General features: G+C 43.4%; 1 protein-coding gene across 1 annotated transcript in view; it reads right to left on the reverse strand.

The window, feature by feature from the left end:
- Positions 1–27,616, reverse strand: part of LOC117042661 (oocyte zinc finger protein XlCOF6-like) — a 184,482-nt gene that overhangs the window by 149,520 nt on the left and 7,346 nt on the right. The window contains exon 2 of the mRNA XM_033142248.1: positions 23,111–24,491. Coding sequence (XP_032998139.1) covers positions 23,111–24,444 — 1,334 coding nt within the window. The 5' untranslated portion in view covers positions 24,445–24,491. The remainder of the gene's footprint in view (positions 1–23,110; positions 24,492–27,616) is intronic.

Genomic DNA, 27,616 nt, shown 5'->3' on the forward strand with positions numbered 1-27,616 from the left:
CTCAAAAAATTTTGGTAGGGGGATGAGGCCCCCTAATACTGAGGGAGTTGCCATCTACTGCCATTCCATGTGGGAGCAGGAAGCATGGAGGGCTATTTTCTCACTCTACCCCCCCCCCTTTGATGGAACAGACTTGACGGCAGTCCTGTGATGAGAGAGGTGCCATTGGAGCGGAAAGCTCCAACACATGGTGCTGTAAGGACGCTTAGTGGTTGCTCATGAGTAACAGTCCAAGGCAAAGAACTTCTAAAACTAAGTTCTTTATTGTGCAAGCTATATACAGCAAAGCAAAGTCTCAAACGTCCTTTCCCTACTGATCAGAGTTCAGGAATGAACTCTTTCGGTTTCCCTTCCAACAGAGCAGCTTCGGAAACCTGAAGCCCCTCCTTCTCCCCCTCTTTGACCCATCACGTCGCGTGAGAACCTGACCTCTATCTATTGCTTTCCCTGTGCTGTTTCGGCTCTTCGACCCCCTCTAAAGCCTTTGCATTGCCTTTCTGTCTCCCCCTCTCCTTCCCCTCCTTCCCCGCTGAGGAATGTAGTGGTATGCGAGCTCCCACTGGGGGAGGAGGAGTAGCTCGTAAACAGCGGGCTGGGTCTCTGTACTCTAAAAACTCCTGCGATCCCGGCCGCAGTGGAAGGGAGGGGGCTTTCCTGACAGGTGCTATAAGGCAAGCACACCTTCCTCAGATGGTAGGGAAGCTCCCCATGGGCAGCAAGCCAGAAGCAACTCTGGGCAGCGAAGAGGCAAGCTTGCACACTTTGACTGTCCGCTATTGGGCGTCTCCCATCGGAAGGGCCCCACGTGAGATCTTTAGGAATCAGGCACGGCATCCTGCATGGAGCGCATGCAACGGCATTGCTTAATGAGAGCACTGATGCGCAGGCTCACGCAAATATACCCAACCTGGGGAAAGGGAGGTTCCCTTGCTTCCTCACCCCACTTCCCTTTGTTAGTATTTTCATCATCCCTTCCTTTCTGTCAATCTCCTGACTCAGTGGAGAGAGAGGGGGAGGAGCTTACTTGGTAACTGTTATTCCTAACTGTTCTTAACTGTCAGTTCTGAGGAGAGTATTCTGAGGTAAAATGTGTTCTCATCTTTGCTAGGTGACTGAAACTCACACAGTCTGTATAGTCAGTCTCTCTCTCTCTCTCTCTCTCTCTCTATATATATATATATGTTTAGCTTATAAATAAAAGGATTACTTCAAAACCTCTAGAGCTGAACTTCATCTGTTTATTGGTGCTCACAGCTAGCAGCTGTGAGTCCAGATATATGGATTAATCCATCACCCTTGACTGGTTCACTTTCATTCAAGAGAAGCCACAGTTCTTTTTTTTATTAAATTAATAAAATTTAATTAGGCAAGAATATATATGTTAAATATAGAATTATTTGGAAGGAAAGAAAAGGCGATTAAATTAGATTTTATAGATGAGAGAGGAAAACCGTAAATTATATTTGATTATGGAGTCAGCATTGGGAGCTGGGAAGTCAGGATAGAAGAATTGAATATATGATTATCTGACCCGAGAGGGGGGTCGGGATTAAGCAACAATTAGAATATTGAATGTGGTTGAATTTAAAATGATTTTAAGGGTTCCTGTGAGAGGGGAGCAAGATTAAATTGCTCCCCCCGGTGGGAGAGGGGGGAGTAGTGAAATGTTCAACCCTGTAATATTTGTGCTTTTAATTGGAAAATCTGAGAAGCCACAGTTCTTACCCCCACATTCCTGATTAGGACCCCCCCCCCCCACTTCTCAATGTTTCAGCTCTCCCTGCTGAGACCTAGCTGCCTCTTCCTTTCCAATAAACCTGGTGGAAACGAGTTCTGGTCCTGACCGTGTGGTGCCAGATAAGAAAAGAAAGGGAGGAGAGGAGGAAAAAGAGAAGGGGTGTACAGTGGTACCTCAGTTTTCGAAGGTCTCCGTTGACGAACGTTTCGGAATTCAAACGCCATAAACCCACAAATAAATGTTCCCATTTTCAGATGCGCCTTTGAGTTTTCAGTTTTTGAACATTTCGGAACTTGAACGGTCTTCCGGAATTATGTTCAAAAACTGAGGTACCGCTGTATGTGGGGGGGGGGGGGGAGAAAGCATGTATGCAGGAAAGCTTTGCAGTGGAGGGAGAGGGTGGCAGGGAGGCTAGATCCTGCTGTGATCTATCCAATACGTTATTTTAAAGGGGGGCAGAGAGGGGGTGAAAGAAAGAGGGAGGATTGCCCAATGCAACCGGCGCTGGGAGGTTTCTGCTGTGTTTCAAAGACTGTGGCATTTCAGGAGTGACTTTGGTTTGGACGCTGGAAAAGTAGCCACTGGTATGTGTGTGAAAGGGGGGAAGAGGTGGGAAGAATTGGCCAGGATTGGCCTGGGGAGTGTTGAGAGAGTGACAGTGCCTCCCTGACTATCTCTCCCCCTACACCTCTTTCCTTTTGCTTGTGGCCAGGCTGACCATCTCATAAGAGGTGAATTAGGAGGGAGGTTGAAAGACAGACCAATATATGCTGCCAGTGGGAGTATCTTGTGATTCACATGTAAGAGGATTAGAATCGCTGGCTGCTACTTTCTTTCAGCGTGACAGCCCTCTCCCAATGCGACATGGCTGCCCTCTACAGAAACAACCGTAGCCAAGAGGTAAAGACCAGCAGCTGCCAATGGCCACTTGGATGGATCACACTGCAATAAACAAGCACTTCTAAAACATGAAGTACAAAAGCTCTGTGACTTGCGGTGAGTTACTGTTCATTGATTTTTATTGATACCAGGCAGACATGTTCAAGATAGACATTTCGGCTTCTACTGAAGACATTCTTATTTAGACAGGCCTACTCAGGTGTTTGTTTGTTTTTTTTAAATTATATTTATTGAAAAATTTTAACACATAAAAAATACACACAAACACATTTAACAACAACAACATTAACAAAAATAAAAATATACATATAAATCTTAAACCCAGTATCTATTCCTCACATTGTAAATAGACTTCCTCCTATCTCCTCTTCCCGCGTTCCTTGTCTATCATCTTTAGTAATTTCTAAACACCTTACCAAATAATATTTACTATAAAACTTACCTAAATATTCAATCTTAACTATTTTTCTTAACATATTCAGCTGTCTTAGACACTTAACCTTACTCTAAGTCTACAGTCTAGCCTTCCTTCCTAGTTATATCTAATTCTCAATCATACAATAATTTTTAAAATACAATTTAAATTTCTTCCAATCTTCTTCCACTGCAGCGTCCCTCTGGAATTTGCTGCCAAGGAGTGTAGTGGAGTCTCCTTCTTTGGAGGTCTTTAAGCGGAGGCTTGACAGCCATCTGTCAGGAAGGCTTTGATGGTGTTTCCTGTGTGGCAGGGCGTTGGACTGGATGGCCCTTGTGGTCTCTTCCAACTCTAGGATTCTATGATTCTATGGTCATGAAGTTTCCCGGTCATCTCAGAGAGCTCCATATGGTCCATCATCTTCATCTGCCATTTTTCAATCGTTGGTAGTTCTTCTGTCTTCCAGTTTTTAGCTATTAAAATTCTAGCTGCTGTTGTGGCATACACTACTCAGATGTTTATAATGCTTGTATGAGTTTTAATTTGTTTCCGTTTACTCTATTGTGGTTTTACCTTTTCGTTAATAAATATTTATTGCTTTACCCTTCTGGAAACTGCTTTGAGGTTGTTTTCTACAATGAAGTGGAATATAAATTTTATGGGGAAAAATAATTTAATCAAGTGTGATTTACCATGTGTGAAGCTTCATTCAAAATGAGAAGCATTGCAGTTCCATTACTGCAACACTGCAGCCCTGATATGGGAAACAGCCCTACTAGAAAAACTAACCAGTAACCATTTACAGGTAGGTAGCCGTGTTGGTCTGCCATAGACAGAACAAAATAAAATAAAAAATGCCTTCCAGTAGCACCTTACAGACCAACTAAGTTTGTTCTTGGTATGAGCTTTCGTGTGCATGCACACTTCTTCAGAAACCAGTAACCTGAAATTGACAAAGGGACAAACAGAAGAAGACGCCTTCACCCCAGTATGGTTCCCCTTCATCACACACACAGCCCAAAAAGACAATGACAAAACTCTGGTGTTTCCTGCTTGGCAGGGGGTTGGACTGGATGGCCCTTGTGGTCCCTTCCAACTCTATGATTCTATCTACCGACAGCATACAAATCAATATGGCTAACCTGATCCAAAACACCCATCAACACCACTCAAACAGGAAACCAAAGATCACCACAGCCAACCACAAATGAACAATCACACCCTACGCCAACCCCAACCTCTCTCACCGCCAAAGCAGCACAAGAGAACAACAGAGAACCTACAGAAACAATGCTGACACCAAACCCTACTCATATTAAGTAAAATAAAACATTCTCACCCCACCCCACCTTTCTCCCCATCCCACCCACCTCTTTCCCCCTTTGCTTCCTAATGTCTCAACAACAAAAACTATTTTGTAAAAATGTTATATGGAAAAATAAGAGAGAGACATTGCACTACCTTTGTAAATCAAGCAAATCATTAATAAAAATATTTTTTTAAAAAAATATTTTAACAGTCAGGTGCTATATTTAGTTTTTGTTGTTAGATGCTCCTTTGTATTCAGATCAGGCCTCAATATGATAATGTAGCACTTGGGAAGGAAGATGCAGCCCAGAAGCCCAGCACTGGAGGCCAAGATAGAGAAGACCTGCACGGCTACCATGTATTTCCCCTTGGTGCTCAGGTAGGTGGGCACAAAGGACACCCAAACACTGCAGAAGACCAGCATGCTGAAGGTGATCAGCTTGGCTTCATTGAAGGACCCTGGAAGCTTCCTGGCTAGGAAAGCCACCGTGAAGCAGATGGCAGCCAAGAAGCCCATGTAGCCCAGGGCACCATAAAACATGGCAACAGACCCTTCGTTGCATTGCAGGATGATCTCTCCAGGCTGAGACTGCATGTCAGAGTCTGGGAATGGTGGCGAGATCCCCAGCCACATCATGCAGATGACAACTTGAACACCGGAACAGGAAATGATAATGGAGTTGGCCAGACTCTTCGCCAGCCATCTCCTCACTTTGTTCCCAGGTTTGGTGGCCATGAAGGCCAGCACCACAGTGATGGTTTTAGCCAGTACAGAAGACACGGCAACCGAGAAAATGATGCTGAATGCTGTTTGTCGGGCGAGGCAGGTCAATTTACTTGGCCAGCCAATGAAGAGGAAGGAGGACAAAAAGGAGAGCAAGAGAGAGATGAGGAGGATGTAGGAGAGGTCCCGATTGTTGGCTTTGACAATGGGAGTTTCCCGGAATCTAATGAAGATTCCTAACACAAAGCTTGTGATTAAAAGTAAGAGGAGGGCAATGGAAACCAAGAGGATCCCCAATATGTCCTCATAGGCTAGGAAACTGATAATCTTGGGGACACATTGATCTTGGTCCTTGCTTGGATGCTCGTCTTCTGGACATTTGTTACAATGGTCTGCATCTGCAATGAGCAAGAGTGAGCACTGTCATGGTATCTCTGTTCTATCTATAATATTGATATAGATTCTTCAAGATTCCATGGAACATCATTCTGGGTGGCAGACAGACCCAAAGCATAGAGTTTTCCAAATTATAGAAATGAGATTCCAAAGTGCACATTGGGATTTCACCCTTCCTTTGCTTACTTCTACTGATGATGCACCCTTTGGATCAGACTTTCATGGTTGGTGGGACATGCCACCAACTGTCATGCCACACATTGCTTTTCATGCCCACCTCCTCCCCCAGGATCATCCACCCAGCTCATTAATAGTGAAGTTAGCATTTGTTTTTCTAATCTGCAGATATGAGGAAGCATCACATCTCACAATTTCTGGAAATTAAGCAAACATACAGAAAGCATATCCCAGATGAGGTCTGTGCTCTCCTGAAAGGGCTTCCTTTCTCCCTGGCATCCCTTACCTTCTTGAGTGGAGAATGTCCCTTCTGCACATGGTACACAAGCATAGCAGCACAATGGCTTTCCTTCCTGAATCACCTTCACATATCCTGGGTGACAGCTTTTGGTGCACTGTGACTGTGGCAAGGTCTAACCATGAAGAGAAGGAAACGTGTTAGAAGCAGGGGCGTACCCAGGATCAAAACTGGGGTGGGGGAACTGGGTCGTTCAGGTTGTGACATTTCAGCACAGAAAGGCAAATGAAAGCAAAATTTTAGGGAAATTATATATTATTATTTGTTTTTGTTGTTCAGTGATTCAGTCGTGTCCGACTCTTCGTGACCCCATGGACCAGAGCACGCCAGGCACGCCTATCCTTCACTGCCTCCCGCAGTTTGGCCGAACTCATGTTAGTAGCTTCGAGAACACTGTCCAACCATCTCATCCTCTGTCGTCCCCTTCTCCTTGTGCCCTCCATCTTTCCCAACATCAGGGTCTTTTCTAGGGAGTCTTCTCTTCTCATGAGAACCCAAGAAAGTGAAATCTCTCACTGCCTCCATTTCTTCCCCTTCTATTTGCCAGGAGGTGATGGGACCAGTGGCCATGCTCTTAGTTTTTTTTATGTTGAGCTTCAGACCATATTTTGTGCTCTCTTCTTTCACCCTCATTAAAAGGTTATTTAATTCCTCCTCACTTTCTGCCATCAAGGTAGTATCATCAGCATATCTGAGGTTGTTTATATTTTTTCTGGCAATCTTAATTCCGGTTTGGGATTCATCCAGTCCAGCCTTTCGCATGATGAATTCTTCATATAGCAGTGCTTTATTATGGTAGTTATTACAATTATTTGCTTGATTTTTTAAAAAAAAAATTATTCTAGCTACATGTCTTATACCAGGGGTGGCCAACTCCCAAGAGACTGTGATCTACTTTCAGAATGAAAATCTGGGGAATCAGCTCAAAGTTGTTGACCTTTTTTGGGGATGAGAAATGCCCCGGTTTTTAGGGGTTTGTTCTGTTTTTAGTTGTTTAGCTTTTTTTAGGGACTTGACCTTCTGTAATAATTGATTTAAAAACTAACTCAGCAAGACAGAAGACTGCCTGCTTTGTAAAGTTTGACAACCTTTGAAGTACAAAACACCCAGACAAGGAAAACCAACTCAGCTAACTAGTTTACACAGATCTGAGTAGCCAGTTGATGCGTGCTAGGCCTTTGATTTTACATATGGCGCCCAAACAACTGTACCCACACCACACTACCTCCAAAGTAAACCAAAAAGCTAAAAGCAAATGCAGTAGCAAACCTCAGAACTGAACTTAAAACAAAATCTGTTTTCCCCTGCAACTGCACAGGCAAACCACCTAGAAATCAAACCTTTCTGCAAAACAATGCCACCCCCAATGGAGCCTGGAACCTGCCCCACAAAAGGAACCTGGGACAAGCTGAAGCACCAATGGCTCAATTACCCTCTTTGATAACATAAAATGCACAATGATTATTTTTTAAAAAATTATTCCTTTTAATTAATTTTCTAAGCAGTAGCACTGGAAACCAAGAGCACACAAAATCCTGAATTATTTGATTACTGACCACATTATGTAAACAGCAAACAAAAACAGCTTCAAAAAACAGAAAAATTCCCCCCCCAAAAAAAACCAGAAAGCCCCTAATGGCTGAAAAATTCAGTTTCCCAGGATCCTCAGCCCTCACAAAGGAACTAATCACCATGCAAGGGAACTCAGTTTCCCAAGCTCCCTTGCAAGGATGATTCCCGGCACGATCTCTGATAGGCACTCCAGCTCTTTGTCGGCATGAGGGAGGGGGAAACAGCTGCCGCAACACATACACACAAACACACACACACACACACACACACAGTGGTTAGCTGTGTCGGCTCTCGCAAGGGCTCAATTGTTATTGAGATTTTGGGAGGGGGAGAAAGACCAGTCGTTGAGCTTTTCTTTAGGAGGAGAGCTTTTGTTTCCTTTTAGGCTGTTGATAACCATTTAATTTTTTTTTACATGGGGGGGGCAACTGCCCCCCTGCCCCCCCTGGGTACGCCCATGGTTAGAAGTGTATCAATAAGCTACAGAACTGAGTCAGAGACATAGAAAAGGCATCGCCATTCCTCTCCATGTAAATCTTAATAGCAAATGACTGCAGTTTGCATATTGAACAAATTTTCTAAACTGATTTCTGCCTCTGGTCATATCTAATTAATTACCTAGCATTGGGATATACCTGGGTTTCCCCAGACATGTCCCCCCCTTTTTGTTATTTTTTATTATTTTCAAGTAAACCAAAATACATCCAAACAATCAAACAAACATACAAAATACAACACATACTAAAAACAAAAACATAACAAAGGAAAATTCTTGTTACTCCTCTATCTTTATTTTTACCATTGTTAATTGAATTCCCTCGATCCTTTCCTTCTGAGTTTCACTTTAAATCATCCTTAGCAGTTTTGTTTGTCATAATACCTAACATTTTAACAAGAGTTACCATTTAAACTGATATTTTACCTATATTATAAATCTACACTCTGAATTTTAAACTAAGATCTAACTGCATGCTATAAGCCTATCTCTCTTCCTCTAAGAGTCCATAATTCTAAACATTGCAATACTTTTTCAAGTAAACTTTAAATTTCTCCCAATCTTCTTCCACCGTATCTTCTTTCCGGTTGCGCAGTCTCCCCATCAGTTCAACAAGTTGCATAAAGTCCTTCATCTCATTTGCCATTCATCAATCATCGGTATCTCTTGTGTCTTCCAGTTCTTGGCAACAGACATGTCCCATTTTGGGTGGTTTGGGTTTTTTAAAGTTGTTGTTGTTGTTGTTGTTAAGACACGTGCATGCCCGGGAGGCCGCACTGTCGCAGTGAAGATCAGTTGGGAGCTGGGATCCTTTCTCTGCTCAGGCTGGCAGTGGTTTGGGTTTGGGCCGCTTCGCATGCCACAACCACTGCCAGCCCTAGCCAGGAAAAGAAGTTTGTGAGCAGAGTAGCGCCCCCTGCCCCTGCACCCGGGTGCCTCTCTACCAGGCTTCGGCTGGCAGCATCTTGGTCTGTCCTCTTTTTTTCTCTTCAAGATACGGCAACCCGAAATTACTTCTCTTTTACTGCCCAACAAATTACTAGAGGGCATGGCTTTTCTTTATCCCGCCCCCCACCTCCCCTCATGAATTTCCTTTTATTAATGAAGTGTTTATATAACACCGTCTCACAAAATATCAGGACGGTTTATAGAAACATAAAAAGCAGTTATCCAACTACAACACGTGTACATGCTAAATGTACATATTTATAAACACATATACATGTCCATTTATATATATTTATAAATGTCCCAGTACATTTCCAAGCGCAGTTCAAAATGTTGGTACTGACCTTAAAAGCCCTAAATGGCCTCGGTCCAGTATATCTGAAGAAGCGTCTCCACCCCCATTGTTCTGTCCGGACACTGAGATCCAACGCCGAGGGCCTTCTGGCGGTTCCCTTGCTGCAAGAATCCAAGTTACAGGGAACCAGGCAGAGGGCCTTCTCGGTAGTGGCACCCGCCCTGTGGAACACACTCCCAACAGATGTCAAAAAGAACAACAACTACCGGGCTTTTAGAAGACATCTGAAGGCAGCCCTGTTTAGGGAAGCTTTATATATATATATATATATATATATATATATATATATATATATATATATATATATATATATATATATATATATATTAATCTTTATTTCAAAATATTTTAAAAGAATACATTCACACACAAATATACAACAAAGAAAATGCAAATCATACAATACAAACACAATCACAAGAAAGATAACCAATAACCCCCCCCCAAAACGAAAAAACAATGAAAAAAATTTTGTCTAGAATGAGACACATAAGGGTGATTTGTCTAGAATGAGACACATAAGGGAATATATAGATGGATAGTATATTATATGACAGATTGATGCATATGCTAGATGGTGGTATTGTATTGTATGGTGAGGAAAAGTAAGAAATGTTACAACGTAGAGGGAAACGATATACAAATGACGGGGAGTCATTGTTTTTATTTATTATTATTTTTTTTTTTTAGGGAAGCTTTTAATGTTTAATAGATTGTTGTATTTTAACATTCTGTTGGAAGCCGCCAAAAGTGGCTGGGGAAACCCAGCCAGATGAGCAGGATATAAATAAATTATTATTATTATTATTATTATTATTATTATTATTATTATTATTATTATTATTATTATTATCTTACATTCAAATAGCTTCTTATTAGGCGACCTTTAGGATTTTATTCCCCTTGTCGTGGCAAAGGGGCTTGAATTACTCAGGGAAGCTATGGACAAGAGGGCCTTTCTAAACGAGCAATGCAAAGAAATAGAGGAAAATAACAGAATGGGAAAAACAAGAGATCTGTTCAAGAAAATTGGAGATATGAAAGCAACATTTCGTACAAAGATTACCACAATTAAGGATAAAAGTGGAAAGGACTTAACAGAAGCAGAAGACATCAAGAAGAGGTGGCAAGAATACACAGAGGAATTATACCAGAAAGATATGGAGGTCTCAGACACCCCAGGTAGTGTGGTTGCTGACCTTAAGCTAGACATCCTGGAGAGTGAAGTCAAATGGGCCTTAGAAAGCCTTGCTAACAAAAAGGCCAGTGGAAGTGATGATATTCCAGTGGAAGTGGAAGTGATGATATTCCAGCTGAACTATTTAAAATTTTAAAAGAGGGTGCTGTTAAGGTGCTACACTCAATATGCCAGCAAGTTTGGAAAACTCAGCAGTGGCCAGAGGATTGGAGAAGATCAGTCTATATCCCAATCCCAAAGAAGGGCAGTGCCAAAAAATGCTCCAACTACCGCACAATTGCACTCATTTCACACGCTAGCAAGGTTATGCTTAAAATTCTAAAAGGCAGGCTTAAGCAGTATGTGGACCGAGAACTCCCAGAAGTGCAAGCTGGATTTTGAAGGGGCAGAGGAACCAGAGACAAATTGCAAACATGCGCTGGATTATGGAGAAAGCTAGAGAGTTCCAGAAAAACATTTACTTCTGCTTCATTGACTACGCAAAAGCATTTGACTGTGTCAACCACAGCAAACTATGGCAAGTTCTTAAAGAAATGGGAGTGCCTGATCACCTCATCCGTCTCCTGAAGAATCTGTATGTGGGACAAGAAGCTACAGTTAGAACTGGATATGGAATAACTGCTTGGTTCAAAATTGGGAAAGGAGTACAACAAGGCTGTATATTGTCTCCCTGCTTACATAACTTATATGCAGAATTCATCATGCGAAAGGCTGGACTGGATGAATCCCAAACCGGAATTAAGATTGCCGGAAAAAATATCAACAACCTCAGATATGCTGATGATACTACCTTGATGGCAGAAAGTGAGGAGGAATTAAAGAACCTTTTAAGGAGGGTGAAAGAGGAGAGTGCAAAATATGGTCTGAAGCTCAACATCAAAAAAACTAAGATCATGGCCACTGGTCCCATCACCTCCTGGCAAATAGAAGGGGAAGAAATGGAGGCAGTGAGATATTTCACTTTCTTGGGTTCCATGATCACTGCAGATGGTGACAGCAGTCACGAAATTAGAAGACGCCTGCTTCTTGGGAGAAAAGCAATGACAAACCTAGACAGCATCTTAAAAAGCAAAGACATCACCTTGCTGACAAAGGTCCGTATAGTTAAAGCTATGGTTTTCCCAGTAGTGATGTATGGAAGTGAGAGCTGGACCATAAAGAAGGCTGATCGCTGAAGAATTGATGCTTTTGAATTATGGTGCTGGAGAAGACTCTTGAGAGTCCCATGGACTGCAAAAAGATCAAACTTATCCATCCTTAAAGAAATCAGCCCTGAGTACTCACTAGAAGGACAGATCCTGATGTTGAGACTCCAGTACTTTGGCCACCTCATGAGAAGAGAAGACTCCCTGGAAAAGACCCTGATGTTGGGAAAGATGGAGGGCACAAGGAGAAGGGGTCGACAGAGGATGAGATGGTTGGACAGTGTCTTCGAAGCTACTAACATGAGTTTGGCCAAACTGCGAGATGCAGTGAAGGATAGGCGTGCCTGGCGTGCTCTGGTCCATGGGGTCACGAAGAGTCGGACACGACTGAACGACTGAACAACAACAGGATTTTATTGATATTTGGTATCTGCTTAAAAAGATTGCAACGTGTGAGAGGCATTAACAGCAATCAACATTCTTAAATTCTCCATCTATGGCTTTCCTCACCTGGGCAAGTCCCTTGAGCCGCACAATGGCATCCTGGTCAATGCGGAACCTGGTTTCTGGGGATGCCTGCCGCTCGAGACTCCCAATTTTCACTGAAGCCACTGAAGTGTTGGGCCACACTACTGTGGTCAAAATATCAAGGCTGGCTGCAAGTTCCCCATCCCTGTCCAGGTACATGCCATCCATGGAAGTATTGTAACACTCAAAGTTACTTAGGAAAGGGTGGAACTAAAATGGCACACAGAGAAAAGGAAGGTTATTTCAGTGCTGCCCATTTGGGGATAAATTTCCCTTCTCCATCCAGACAACACAGAGAACAGAGTAACCATAGCACAGATAGCTAGGAATCCTTCACATCAGCAGTTCAAGCTGGGTCAGGAAATTGACCCCTGAGACTTACTTCCCTTGCCTAAAGGGATACCTATTTCATTGCCCTGGAACTTGGGAAGAGTAGACACAAAGATGCCAAAGTGATGGTGATTCTTGCTCTGTGAAGATTTTTTTTCTTGGAAAGCAAGTTGATGTTTAATGTCGTTTTGAATGTGTTACGGAAAGGGAAATTATTGATGCTTACATTCCCACATCGCTCAGCAGAAGGTGAAAATTTATATACAGTTAAAGGTTTCTATTCAGCAATATGAATTCCCTTGTTCATTCCTTTAAGACCAAACTTTGCTCAGGAATCCCAAATATCAGTGCACTTTTGAAAACTCAGCCCACTATATTGATTCATAACAACACCTGAATGCATCTGAATACAACAACACAAAACCTGCTCCCGGGGTTGAGGATACATCATGTAAAATATGATTATGATGCCTTAAAATGGGTACAAATGCATAGGAAATGAAACACTTTTCAAAATAGTGTTACTGGCCACCCCAAACATTGCCCAGTGGTAGCAAGTTCCAGGGATATACTGTAGGCTCTGAACCAGGGTTTGTGTTCTTTTGAAAGGAGGCACAGTGGAGACTAGTAACTTTATGCATATAATACGTATATTTCAGTGGAGCTATCCGTGATGGAAAAGGGAATACCTGCCATGGCTGTAGCCTCTGAAGCCTCCGCCTGTCTCCTCCACCCATCATTGCCTCCTGCTTGCATCTGGATGAGTAAGCAGCATTTAAGGCCCGTGCCACAGCATACACACTGCTGTAGACGTTGTAGTTGTCTGGAGAAAGACTCTGCTTGAGGATGTCCTGGGGAAATTCCCCTTTTGGTTCACATCTGTGACGTTCTTTTGCAGAAAACAAGTGCTTTGAAAAGGAACAATCAAACACTTCATCCCAGTAAGGAATTAAACGTCTGAAAAAATAATTGTCATGTTTTAGGGCAAGCCCTGTCTGAATTAAGAAGGAAAAAAACCAGTGGGAGTGCTGGAAACGTACTTTCCAGTTAGACAACGTCTGGGTGATGTCCCACAAAGCTGTTGTGATCCAGACTTTCCCCTCAGTGGACTCTAGCACCAATGTGTGTATTTGAATTATAAAGAATACTCCACTGAAGAAAGAACGAGTCTCTGCATAGTAAACAAAAACATTGAATTGTCTCCATGTGAGAAATGAATCAACCTGAATTTTCACTTCATACTTAGTCAATTCTGGGATTCTGTGTGAGACTGCAACACAAATCCCATTGGAGGTGAGCATAGGGGTCAAGGACCTCACGAACCTTTCTCCGTTGTCATTGTCTGGAGCAAAGAGACCGATCCACGTCTACCTGAAATGCAGGAGCAGCTGGACAATCCCTGTGTATTGGTGATCACTGTTGGGGAGCATCCGGTAGAAAAAAGGGAACTGAGTTTTATCGTTGATGTCATGCGAGACAAAACCATAACTAACCTAGATGAGAATGGAAGAGAAAAGTGTTTTGCTAGGCTTTGTTTGAAACCCCTTGTATGCCCGTCTCATCTCCATATCACAAAATTTCCATATCAAAAGACAATTATGTTCATTACCAGTGAAGCTGTGCCAGGAACAATCCTAACCAAGTCTGCCAAGAAGCAAGAGTTATAAAATTCATTGGGAATTAGCCCCAGGTAAGTAGGATTCAGTTGCAGCCTTGGGCTACACATATTGAGTTGACCAAACCCTAGTCATACTAACATTCTGGCTGTGGACTCTCTCTTGTATTCGTTCTATGCCGGGGGAAGAAAATTCAATACCGTGTAGTCTAGTAGAATGATTTGGAAGAAAGAAGACTGTTGAAAGGACAAATGAAGCTTGAGACTGACAGTAACTTTGTCCCTCAGACAGAAAAAAGGCATTTCAAAGCAGAGTGAAATTAAAGTGCACCCCATTTCGCACCTGTGGTATTTTGTAGGTGCACAACATGTTTGAAATATGGAGGGAGATTTCAGAGTCTGCACCATCTAAAACAGCCAGCAGGTCATTCTGCCTTCCACACCTGTAGTTTGGAATACTTGCATGGCCGGTATAGAGCAGCTCTACCATGGCGTCGTATGTGATTCTTGCATTGAAATAGTTCTCATAGATATTGTAGCCCAGGGTGATGTTGGGTAGGAGCCTGGGATTCTGGTTGATCTCCTGGATGGCGAGCAGGAAGGCCAGATAGTGGTGTAAATCTATGTCTCTACTTCTGCAAGATATCATATATTCTGCATCATCACCCTCAATTTAACAACACATGTAACGTTCCACATTCTGCAATATGAAGGGCACTTCCAAGCGATACAAATTTAGTTTTAGAGTGATACTCAAACTCAGTCATAAACAGGCTTTTAATAGCCAATCCTATTAAATCCTCGTGACAAAGGCAAGGCACATGTGTCTATTCAGAAATGTAGTGGTATATTCAGAAATGAAGGCTTCTATCATGACAGTCACACCCATGCCACCTTCCAAGATTGTACAACCTTATAAGAAAGACTTTTCATATTGTATATACATATATATGCTATATATACAATAATAAAATTTAAAATGCAACTTAAAACCAATAAGACAGCAAGGCAAAAGGAAATAAGGCATTGATCCAGGGGATTTGGAGACATACATCAGTGTCCGATTTTATGGGTCAGGTAAAAGCTTTAATCTGTTATCATTATAATCTGCTATTCAAAATAAGGTGGCGAAAATAACTGGAGGGCTCATATTGCTCCGTTCTAAAATCACATTGCAAAACATAGACATATGAAGAGACTGGGACTTAGCAGGGACCGATGCAAAAAAATACCCACCATTTCTCTTCAAGACGTTTGCAGCTTTAGATTAAAGATTGAGTACCATTAAACCCATCCCTGCATAATTTACTTACGAATGTATGTGGATAAAGGGAACCTGGGAGAAAGAGCTTGGTGGGGATGCTCCAGTTAGTGTGGGTATAATCCCACCGATGAGATGGTCTCCTGCTCTATAATAGTCCCAGGGATCATATCTATCTCTCACTAAATTCAAGGGGCATTTTCCCTTAGGCTGCCCATAGACGTTGTAGAGCAGAAGCAGTATTATCATAGACATGCCTGAAGCTGTCACTCACTTCCCTCTTGCCTGTTTGCTTCAAAGAAGCCAAAACTGAACAAAGCTGCAGTCTGTGACTTTGCTAATACAGATGGAGTCCCACCAGGGCTTCTCATTCAAAGAGGGCGATATCACACTGGCAGCATCCCTGCTATTTTGAAACCCCCAACCCAAGATCTCAGAGGAGTGCAACATATTTATACCCCGACCTTTTTCAGGCTCGATGTAAGAAATTGCCTCCTGTTACTCCCAAATCTGGCAATTTCTGCTAAAAGTCTCAAATGTAATATTCAGGGAAGTCCCTTGAGCTTTGACAGAATTAGAGAACTAAATCACCATTATTCACACAATGATAAGGGGAAGAATTGCTTCTGCCATAGATCACAAACTCTCTGTGTGGCTCCTTGCGCAGGTGCTTGGGTGGAGCAAAACCTGTTTGCAGAAACTCACCAATGATCCAACAAAACAGGGTTGGGATTACAAAAAGTGGACAGCATGATAGTGAAGAAATATATGCCATCCACAAAGACCTCCTATAAGTTTTTGGGAAAACAGGATGTGCATTAGGGCGTGTTGAATTTTTCATCTTTAAAAATCCTGATTTGAGGGGTGTTAAAAAGTTGTGGTATGAGTAGGTAATTTGAAATATATTTTGGTTACTTGTAAATATTTAGGTCTTGCTTGGTAAATATCTATGTGAAAAGTTCCTACTTTTTTTTAAAAAAAATAAAATAAAATTTTCTGTCATTTAAATGTATATGTTATTCCCAAATTTTCATGAAAACAGTTGTTGATAAGTGCCTAAAATTGATTACAAGATATTGTAGTTCTGTTATATATGTATTGTAGTTATCTGTATTATTAATATTAATATTAATATTATTAATTATTAATATGTAGTTATCTGTATTATTAATATTGGGTATGTTTAGCATGGAGAAGAGAAGGTTAAGGGGTGATATGCTAGCCATGTTCAAATATATCAAAGGATGTCATATAGAGGAGGGAGAAAGGTTGTTTTCTGCTGCTCCAGAGAAGCAGACACGGGGCAATGGATTCAAACTACAAGAAAGAAGATTCCACCTAAACATTAGGAAGAACTTCCTGACAGTAAGAGCTGTTCAACAGTGGAATTTGCTGCCAAGGAGTGTGGTGGAGTCTCCTTCTTTGGAGGTCTTTAAGCGGAGGCTTGACAGCCATCTGTCAGGAATGCTTTGATGGTGTTTCCTGCTTGGCAGGGGGTTGGACTGGATGGCCCTTGTGGTCTCTTCCAACTCTATGATTCTATGATTCATTAAGTTTCTTGCTCTTATAAAACTGAACAACAACAACAACACACACACACACACTAGAACCATAGTTGTTAAGGAAGATGAAAGGTACTCAACATATTTCCACCCACCCAAATAGAAAATTTAACATGTGAAAACTGCAAAGAGGCTTAGGCGTGAATTTTGCTTTTTGTGGGTGCTAAAACCAGGCACTGAGGAGTTTACTTACAGTAAAATGGAATAAACGTCTAGTCTTTTTTATTTTTGATGGTGGTAAGGGAGCACTGGATTGCATCCAAGGTTTTGGATTAGCATTGATTTAGTATGGAAATGCAATTATGGGTGAAATGGAGGAAATATCACGTGTTCGTATATAGGAGCACCTGTTATCCCGACCCTTCCAGAGTAGAAGAAATGACAACAGGGGTTTGAGGGAGATCACAGTTCAGAGGCAGACGAGAGGAAAAGCTGGGAAATAATGGGAGAGGATTTGGAAGAAGAAGCACCAGGGGAGAGACAGCTGACAGACTTAGTGTCTTTAGGAAGCATTCCAGACCTCCCCCCCTCCCATAACCTGGCGTGCATTGAAAGTAGGAGAGCAGAGAGCTCAAAGCAAAAGGCCCTTTCCAGCACCTGCAGTGATGACTCATGAGGAAGTAGGAGAGGTGGAGGGGTGGGGTTTCACTTGGAGCAACACAATTCCCCCAAGAGGATGGGTGGCTGGGGGGAGGGGGGGTTAGAGGCTCCTGGATCCCAAGGAAAGGCAGGGATGGAGAAGGGGCGAAAGTCTGCCTAGTGGCGGAGGTGCCTTGGGCTCAGAAACGGCTCCATCAAGACACCCCCTCAAAAAAAAAAAAAAACCACCTCCATCTCAGCGAGTGGGGGGAGCCTGGAGATCCCTCCCCTCCCAAAAATACCTCCGCCCCCCGCCAAGCGGATTTTTCTGCTTCTGCAGCCGCTTTTCATCCCAGGAAAAGAAACAGAGGAGGAAGTGTCCCATGCAAGGAATGAAATGCACACATGTATGGGGGGGGCTCATTGGGGCAGGGCCAGCTTCGAAGCTACCAACATGAGTCTGACCAAACTGCGGGAGGCAGTGGAAGACAGGAGGGACTGGCGTGCTCTGGTCTGTGGGGTCACAAAGAGTCGGACACCACTAAACAACAACAAGCTGAGCACAGCCAGCTGGCCGCTCTCCCTCCCTCTCAGAATCCGGATGGCCCAGGGCATGTGCAGAGTTCTCTCTGGTTCTCGGCTCAGAGCCCATCAAGACAGCAGCCTGGCCAGGTGGACCCTTTTCCTGAACCAGCAAGGCTCTCCGGGTCCAACCTCACAGTTGTTTACTATTATTATTTTTAAACATTTTTTTTTCTTTTTAAAAGATCAGAGTAATTGAACAACACTTTGGCCACCTCATGAGAAGGGAAGACTCCCTGGAAAAGACCCTGATGTTGGGAAAGATGGAGGGCACAAGGAGAAGGGGACGGCAGAGGATGAGATGGTTGGACAGTGTTCGGGAAGCTACTAACATGAGTTTGGCCAAACTGCGAGAGGCAGTGAAGGACAGGCGTGCCTGGCGTGCTCTGGTCCATGGGGTCACGAAGAGTCGGACACGACTGAACGACTGAACAACAACAACAACAAAGTAGTAGTAGTAACAATAACAACAACAACACACTAAATCATAAGAGTTAACATTTCCAATTCCATATATACTTATCTATTTTCAAGGTGATATTCTCCAAAAACATATGCTGTATGTTGATTCTTCACCTACTATATTTGGCACAAATGCCTTCCAACTCTACAACTCTTTATGATAATTTTATAATGGCCCTGTACCGAATCCCACTTCAAGCCTCCAATTAATAAAGTCACATTATGTCCCTGCTAACAGCCCCCAAGGGAATATAGCGGATCCACCTCCCATTACGCCAGTTAAATGCATTTCTACCACTGACCACAGCCTCTCTTGTGTGAGGGAAAACTGAGTGATTCGGGAGTCTTGGGCAAAGCTCCACAAAGAGAAGAGTCCTATATTCCAAGAAAAAGGTGGTGTCAGGACATTTCCATTTGCCAAAGAGCCGTTGTTCCGCTTTAGGCGGATGTTCCGGTTTCTAGACATGGGGGTTAAATTTTTAACTCCATTTCTGCCCCTTCCTTGACTGAGTTGTGACAGGTGTCACTCACCACCCAATGCTCTGGACGCGGCCCCACTTACAGTGGTACCTTGTGTGGGAATACGTTTTTAAGGTGCTCTTGCACCTGTTTGCTTTATGTTTTCTTTAAGGTAACCCTCCACACATTGCAAGGAAGGTAAAAGATCCAGCAGAAGTTTGCTGCATGGATCCTTCTGCGCTGGGGGCAAAGCGTGCCAATTTAGCCAATGTAACGGTCAGTTGATAGTTTCCCGCCCAGAAACTAGCCTAGAAACAACGTTGTGATTGGTTCATGTTAATGTTGTGACGATGTTTAACTTCTTAATAAATAGCCTCCGCTCTCTGTAGCGTGGGTGGAGAACGCGCGAGACAAGCCAGAGAGAACATCAGTGCGAGACAAGCCAGAGAGAAACCGAAAGAGAAACCAAGCCGCACAGAGCAGTTGAGAGCTTCTTCACCGTTGACTGCAGTCTCTTAGTCTTTATTTCTTTTATTTCAAAAAACGTTCATTTGGCCTTCTAAGTTTTGGCCACTATTTAGTTTAGCCTATCTTTCCTATCCGGAAACCTCCGGAATCTCCGGAACCTTCAGAACTCACGACAACTAACCTTCGGAAACCTTCAGAAACCTCCAGAACTTGCGACAACTACCTTTAGATCATAGCCAGCGGACCCTTTCACGGCCAGTGGGAGCAGGAACTCCGGGAATTACTGGCCGTCCCATCTGCTGGCTATCCCCACAACCTTGGGTTAAGAACTTAATTCATTCCGTGTGGGATGTAAAAAGAACAGGGGCAGTCAAACCCAACTTTTTTCTAGAAGGTTGTCTCAGTCCTCAAGCCGGAACTTCCTGTCTTCCTGGACTGAGAGAAAACTTCCTTATATGGAACTTTACAGTTGGGAGCGGCCAACTGTAACTCAGGCCGGGCTCCATTTAGTCGCTGGTCAGTTGTCGTGTTGATCTCTCTCTCTGACAGTTTAAAAGCAGCATTACTAAAAATGTACCGTTGGCACTAGGCCAAGAGTAGAAAAGGGCGACTTTCTCTCATAAGGAGAAAGTCACCACACGTATATTGTTTAGTAACTTTTAAGCCTGCCTCTAGGATCCTGTCTGTGACTAGATGATTACTTGTGAGTAAACGTTTTTCACTTGACCGAAGACTGTGAAGTGTCTTATTGAAAGAGGGATAAAAAGGGGAAGACACCAGGATAACATTTTTTATGACTCTAGCGAGTCTATGCAAACTATCCACTGTGCGTGTGAGGTAAAAAGGGAATGTTAGCTCTGCTGATATTATCGAGCTTGTAAACGCAAGTTGGGATAGGATATCCATAACAATATATCCTCCCCCACATCCCTCAACATTCCCACATTCCGGAGGTCCGTTCTTAACCTGAGGTACCACTTTAGCTACTAGGGCCTCCCACTGCTGCTGCATGATTTCTGTTCTCATCCTGAGGTAAAGTTCTCAACCCAAGGTACTACTTCCGGGTTAGCGGAGTTTGTAATCTGAAGTGTTTGTAACCCGAGGTACCACTGTACATAACTTATGGAAGACCTCTGAAGGCAGCCCTGATCAGGAGCAGGGAGGGGATCTCTCAGACGCTGAGAGAACCTCGCCTCCACTCCTGCTTGCACGCTCAGCTCCGCTGAGGAGCGCCTGGCTGCCTTCAGGTGGTGCAGGGGCTCTCAGATGCAGCTTCCAGGCTGCCTCCACCTTCCCCAACCCCAGCAACTATTCAGCCTGGCTGCCTTCACGGGGTTGCAGGGGATCTGCTGCAGAGACGGGGGCTCCCTTAAACTTCTCCCTTGAGGGGTGTGCATCCACGAACCTTCAACGGAAAGTGTGGTGGAGCCTGCACTTCCCCGGCTCAGCAGCCCCGATCCAGCTCCTGTTCCTGTGCAACGCTGCCTAGCGGAGTAGCCCAATCCCACTCCTATTTGCCTGCAAGCAGGAGCAGGCTGGAGGGGTTGTGGGGGCGACATCCCTTGGCTGCTCGCTTGCTGCCTGGCCCACCTTCCCTCACAAGGAAAACAGAACTATGGCACTCAAAATGGAAGTTATACTCAGAACAGAGAACGTTCGGCTTCAAAAAAAAAAAGTTCCAAAACTGGAACACTCATTTCTGGGTTTGATGTGTTCAGGTTCCAAGTAGTTTGAGAACTAAGCTTTTCAAAAACTAAGGCACCACTTTATTTATTTTCCCCAACTTGCACTCTATTTATTTCCCCGCCAGTGTTGATTTTCTTGAGTCAAAATGAGAGTACCGCTAAACATTTTTAAAAGAAAAAAAGCACTGAGTTATACCATAACATTATATATCAATGGAAAGATAATTTAACAAAGAATGTAATGCAATAACCTTTATGAAGGTTTATTCATTACAACAGCAGTCATAAAGATGAAAAGTGACGGGGCTTTTCCTCTTTGCAAAAGAAGCTGCAGAACTGTGAGCTGATCCTCAAAAAAACGGGGCTTTCTCCCTTTCCTCCTCTAAAAACTAGGTGCGTCTTATGTTCAGGTGTGTCTTGTGGAGCGAAAAATACAGTAAATGCTGTAGTTTGCAAGGTTTTTCCATGGATTGGGACAGTGACAAGACGAACCTGGAAAAAGCCAGGGTGCCAATGGATGAGTCCGACATGTGGGTTGAGATGTCACAAGGCAGGGAGCATAGATTCTTCCTGTGGTATGGAGGCATGTAGAGAGTACTAAGGCCTCATACCGAGCTGAATTTATTCACAAGGGATGTTGAGTGCAGTGCAGAATGGGAAGGAATCTGTGTTTTCTTAGGCAACCCCATTGCTGGAGACTTGGATAGTAAGTCTGTTGCTGTTATAAACAGCAGCTGCACGGAGGTGAGTCCCACTGATACAGTGGGGGAGATGCATCAGGTGCGCAACTCAGGTGGAGCTACAAAGGGTGAGAGACTCACCAGGTATGCTCAGGAGCTTGCTAACGGGAGTTTCGCTGTGGTTAGTGGCTTGACTCCCTCCACCAAACACCAAAACCAGCTAACGCTCAGTCCATCCTCATTCAGAAGCAACACTCCAGACTCACACACTCCCCCACCCTATCTAACGGTACACTAAATATTATATTATGCTTACTATTGTGAAATGTTACTTTCATTACTTTAAATGATGTCTAGACAATGTTACATACAAACAACAAAAACTCACATAGCATGCATTTAAGATCGATTTCCTGTTAATGATGTGAGAGAAACTGTCAACTCGAAGAGAAGGAGGTTCTACACTCGAAAAAGCATTCCATAATAGGGCCATTCCATTGTCACGGGTAGGACACTTGGACCATGTTCTTTGATATTCACACACGTGTAACAATGTAAATATACATAAAAATTAACAACCAACATTTAAAATATGTTCTTAATAAGATACTGAACATTTTACTAATTTTTTTATTATTTTTATGGTTATTTTTGACAATTTTATTAAATGTTATTGTCACAGGTGGGACAAAAAAGGACATGGAGCTTGAGATAAGTTTGATTTATGGAGGTGAATCAATGATAAACTCAGCATATCTGTTTAAATCAATGTTTATTGGTTACAACTATGCAATCAGAAATTAAGTTTAAGAAATTTAACAATACAAAATTAAGGAAAAAATGCTGTCACGGATGGGACAATCATCAGAAAACTTTTAACTTGAACACTTTGTGAAGACTACATAGGTGGAGTTTTGAAAAGAAGGTCCATAAACTAAACTTCTTTTGTCTTTAGCTTTTAAAAAATGGCATTTAATATGTTTAGCTAATGAAACTATAAGTAAAATAAGTATATTTTAAAAATAATTTTTTTCTTATCAGGCTCATTTTTCATGGAATGGCCCAATAATCAAAGCAAACTCCACATTCCTTCTATTTAAAACGTTTCTCTTATTTGAATTAACTAATAGCCTGTAGATTTTCCACTCTTACAGCTCTTACCCCTCAGAGTCTTTTGACGGTTTGTAAGATTTCCACTACAACTGAACATCTATCCACTTCCCTAGCACTTATATGGTTTCTCCCCTGCATGAGTTTGTTCGTGTTTTGTAAGAACTCCTCTTGTATTGAAGCTCCTTCCACACTCCATACATTTAAATGGTTGATGACCTGTGTGAGTCCGTTGGTGTTTTCTAAGTGCTCCACTCTCAGTGAAGCTCTTCCCACACTCCATACATTTAAATGGTTTCTCACCTGTGTGAGTCCGTTTGTGTTTTCTAAGTGCTCCACTCTCAGTGAAGCTCTTCCCACACTCCATACATTTAAATGGTTTCTCACCTGTGTGAGTCCGTTGATGTTTTCTAAGATTTCCACTCTCAGTGAAGCCCTTTCCACATTCCATGCATTTAAATGGTTTCTCCCCTGTGTGTGTCCGTTGATGAATTCTAAGGTGTCCACTCTGACTGTAGCTCTTTCCACACTCCATACATTTAAATGGTTTTTCCCCCATGTGAGTCCGTTGATGAATTCTAAGTGCTCCACTATCAGTGAAGCCCTTTCCACACTCCATGCATTTAAATGGTTTCTCCCGTGTGTGTGTCCGTTGATGAATTCTAAGGTGTCCACTCTGACTGTAGCTCTTTCCACACTCCATGCATTTAAATGGTTTCTCTCCTGTGTGACTCCGTTGATGGATTGTAAGGTGTCCACTCTGACTATAGCTCTTTCCACACTCCATACATTTAAATGGTTTCTCCCCCATGTGTGTCCGTTGATGAATTCTAAGGTTTCCACTATCAGTGAAGCTCTTTCCACACTCCATGCATTTAAATGGTTTCTCCCGTGTGTGTGTCCGTTGATGAATTCTAAGGTGTCCACTCTGACTGTAGCTCTTTCCACACTCCATGCATTTAAATGGTTTCTCTCCTGTGTGACTCCGTTGATGGATTGTAAGGTGTCCACTCTGACTGAAGCTCTTTCCACATTCCATGCATTTAAATGGTTTCTCCCCTGTGTGAGTCCGTTGATGAATTCTAAGGTTTCCACTATCAGTGAAGCTCTTTCCACACTCCATGCATTTAAATGGTTTCTCCCCTGTGTGAGTCCGTTGATGAATTCTAAGTGTTCCACTCTCAGTGAAGCTCTTTCCACACTCCATGCATTTAAATGGTTTCTCCCCCATGTGAGTCCGTTGATGAATTGTAAGGTGTCCACTCTGACTATAGCTCTTTCCACACTCCATACATTTAAATGGTTTCTCCCCCATGTGTGTCCGTTGATGTAGTCTTAGTGTTCTACTAGTAGTGAAGCTCTTTCCACACTCCATACATTTAAATGGTTTTTTAATGGCTTCTTCATTATTCCCATTGAAATGGACCCCCAGAATTCTGACTGCCTTCTCCATTGTCTGCTTTCGACTGGGTGGTGGTGGGAGGAAATCCTATTTGTTTTCTAGGAAGAGAAGAAAGGAATATTACACACATTAATCAGCACCTGTTCTAATTTTAACGTCTCATACATTCTCTCCTATCCTCCATATGTTGCAAATTTTTAGAGAAGGCAAATGAAATAATATTAAATAATTATAATGCATCATCAGCCTTTCATAACCCTTAAAGGGAACTGCTGTGTGTTCATGAACCTGCCCACTATTCATCAAGGTCAAAAGTTAAAGGAATACAAAATGGTCAAAGGCCTGGAAACGATGCCTTATGAGGAACGGCTTAGGGAGCTGGGTATGTTTAGCCTGGAGAAGAGAAGGTTAAGGGGTGATATGATAGCCATGTTCAAATATATAAAAGGATGTCATATAGAGGAGGGTGAAAGGTTGTTTTCTGCTGCTCCAGAGAAGCGGACACGGGGCAATGGATTCAAACTACAAGAAAGAAGATTCCACCTAAACATTAGGAAGAACTTCCTGGCAGTAAGAGCTGTTGGACAGCGGAATTTGCTACCAAGGAGTGTGGTGGAGTCTCCTTCTTTGGAGGTCTTTAAACAGTGGCTTGACAGCCATCTGTCAGGAATGCTTTGATGGTGTTTCCTGCTTGGCAGGGGGTCAGACTAGATGGCCCTTGTGGTCTCCAACTCTATGATTCTATGATTCTATTGATTGGAAGTAACATTTGATAGCGCTTCTAGAAGCAAGAGAAGTCTTGCAAGCTACAGTGGTACCTCTGCTTATGAACTTAATTCATTCCAAACGTCCGTCTTTAACGTGAAACAATTCTAAATCTGAGGTACCACTTTAGCTAATGGGGCCTCCCACCACCGCACGATTTCTGATCTCATCTTGACCTAAAGTTCTTAACCCAAGGTACTACTTCTGGGTTAGCAGAGTCTGGAACCCGAAGTGTTTGTAACCCGAGGTACCACTGTATTGAAAATCCTTAGCCTACTGGCTCAAGTGAAGAGGATTTAGCCAAAATTAGAGCGTGGAAGCTGAAGAATAGTAAAGCCAGAATCATCATTTTAGATGAGCAGTTATCCATGATTGACTGGAAGAGATGATGTGTCTCATATCTTAAAGGATTTACAGCACATGTATGGAGACATAATTATGTGTCTTAGCAGATTGCAAAGGCCAATGACACACCTAGAAAAATTGTGTGCTTTAATTGTAACAAAGAATGCCACAGTGCAAGGTAGGAAGAACTTCTTGACAGTAAGAGCTGTTTGACAGCGGAATTTGCTGCCAAGGAGTGCGGTGGTGTCTCCTTCTTTGGAGGTCTTTAAGCAGAGGCTTGACAGCCATCTGTCAGGAATGCTTTGGTGGTATTTCCTGCTTGGCAGGGGGTTGGACTGGATGACCGTTGTGGTCTCTTCCAACTGTACGATTCTATATTCCAAAGGCAAAGACCCCTTCCTTATAAACAAGATAAGGAAAAGGGGAGATCTGAACACACTTTGCTACTATAAGAAAAGAATTTGACTGTTCAGAATTGTGAAAATAACTGTAATAAGTGGATTTTAAATTCAGGAGCTTCCAGTCATTTTTGTATAAAAGGGAATATTTTAATGACATTAACAATATTGAAAACCTCACATTGAAATCACAGGTGGCAATGTTGTTGAAGCTAAAGGTGCATGTTCTGTACCACTGACTACAAATCCACAGGGAGACATGTATTTATGTTTGGGGAGGGATTCAATAAATAATAATAATAACAATTGTAATAATATACACATGTTGTGAGGGGGAACCCCATCCATTTCCATAGCAATCTTCCCAATCCCTTAAATCCCAGAGACGTGAGAACTCATATAGTGGGAATAATGGAAAACAGGTGGAAAGGAGAGAAGGAGTTGGGCACAGGTATCTCTGGGTAGGAAGCCTTCAGATGTTTTTTCCACAGAAACACAGGAATGTGCGTAAGACTGTAGTTGCCAAGACAGAAGCCTCAAAGGGCGGAAATATTGGAGTGGGCTTCCTCCGTTTCCTCTTCCCCCCAATGGTTAGACTCACTATAACAGCCCCCAGCGCCCCATGCAGCAGCTGATCTGGGACTTATGGGAGGGCAAGGACTGAGCTTCAAGGGAGGAGAGGGTGGGTGGATCGGGCCTCCTGTTCAGGGGTCTCTCCCTGGTCCACTTGAAGTCATGGCAGATTCCTGGGTAGGAGGGATAAGTCAAGGCAGGCAGCCCCCAAGTCTCTCTCTCTTTCTCCAAGATGTCTTCCATTCCTTTCCCCCAGAGATGCTTCCTTCCTCCCTCAGCCCCCCAACTTCCTCTGCCCTCCTCCCTCCGCCCCAGAGTTTCCCCTTCGCCCAGAGGCCCACCTGGCCGGCTCACCCTTCTTCCCAAATCTCTCCCAAGCGCCCCCCCTCCCTCCGGAGGGGCCTGGCAAGAAGAGCAGGGAGGGGGGAAAGGAGGGAGAGGGGGGGTCCCTATCCAGCCTCTCTCCCCTCCTTTAACCCTTCCATGGACTCCCTCTCTCTATACAAAAGGGACCCAGGAGCGCCCCAGGGATTCCAGCCATGGGGAACCCGGAACTCGCAGAGGGGCGCGGAAGTGGGGCCTGAGTTCAAGTCCAGCCCTTCCACAGAAAGAAGGGGAGGGGGGAACAACCCCTACTTCCTTTCACACACCCCCTCGCCCCAAATCCTGCCCTCCCTTCCCAGCTCGCCTGTTTGCAGATTCAGGGGGAGGAACGGTGCATCCTTTTCAACCTCCCCACAACCCCAAATCTCTCCCGCTATATATATGTCACACCTTTTTTCCCTCCTCCTCTGCACACGTGTTCCTCTTCCGGGAATGTGAATGGCGGCCCCTCCCTCCCCACCAACCTTGGCTCTCCCCCCTCCTCCAAATCTTCCTGCCTCTCTAGGAAGCGGAGCTCACTGACCCAGGGGGAGGAATGGATGGCCCCTCCCTCTCAGAACAAATTCTCCTCCTTCCAAACCAGCTCCGTTATCCTGTTTCTTTCCTGAGAAGGTCCCGGGTTCGATCCCCGGAGACGGCAGGGAAAGAAAGAGACGCCCCCCCCCAACCTCCCAAAAAGTCATTTGGGCCACGAAGGTTACATTCCCCCTTCATCTCTTTTATTTCTTTGCTGGTGTTAGAGGGATTTTTATAATGAT

The sequence above is a fragment of the Lacerta agilis genome, chromosome 2 (genome assembly GCF_009819535.1).
Source record: "Lacerta agilis isolate rLacAgi1 chromosome 2, rLacAgi1.pri, whole genome shotgun sequence".
Taxonomy (NCBI): domain Eukaryota; kingdom Metazoa; phylum Chordata; class Lepidosauria; order Squamata; family Lacertidae; genus Lacerta; species Lacerta agilis.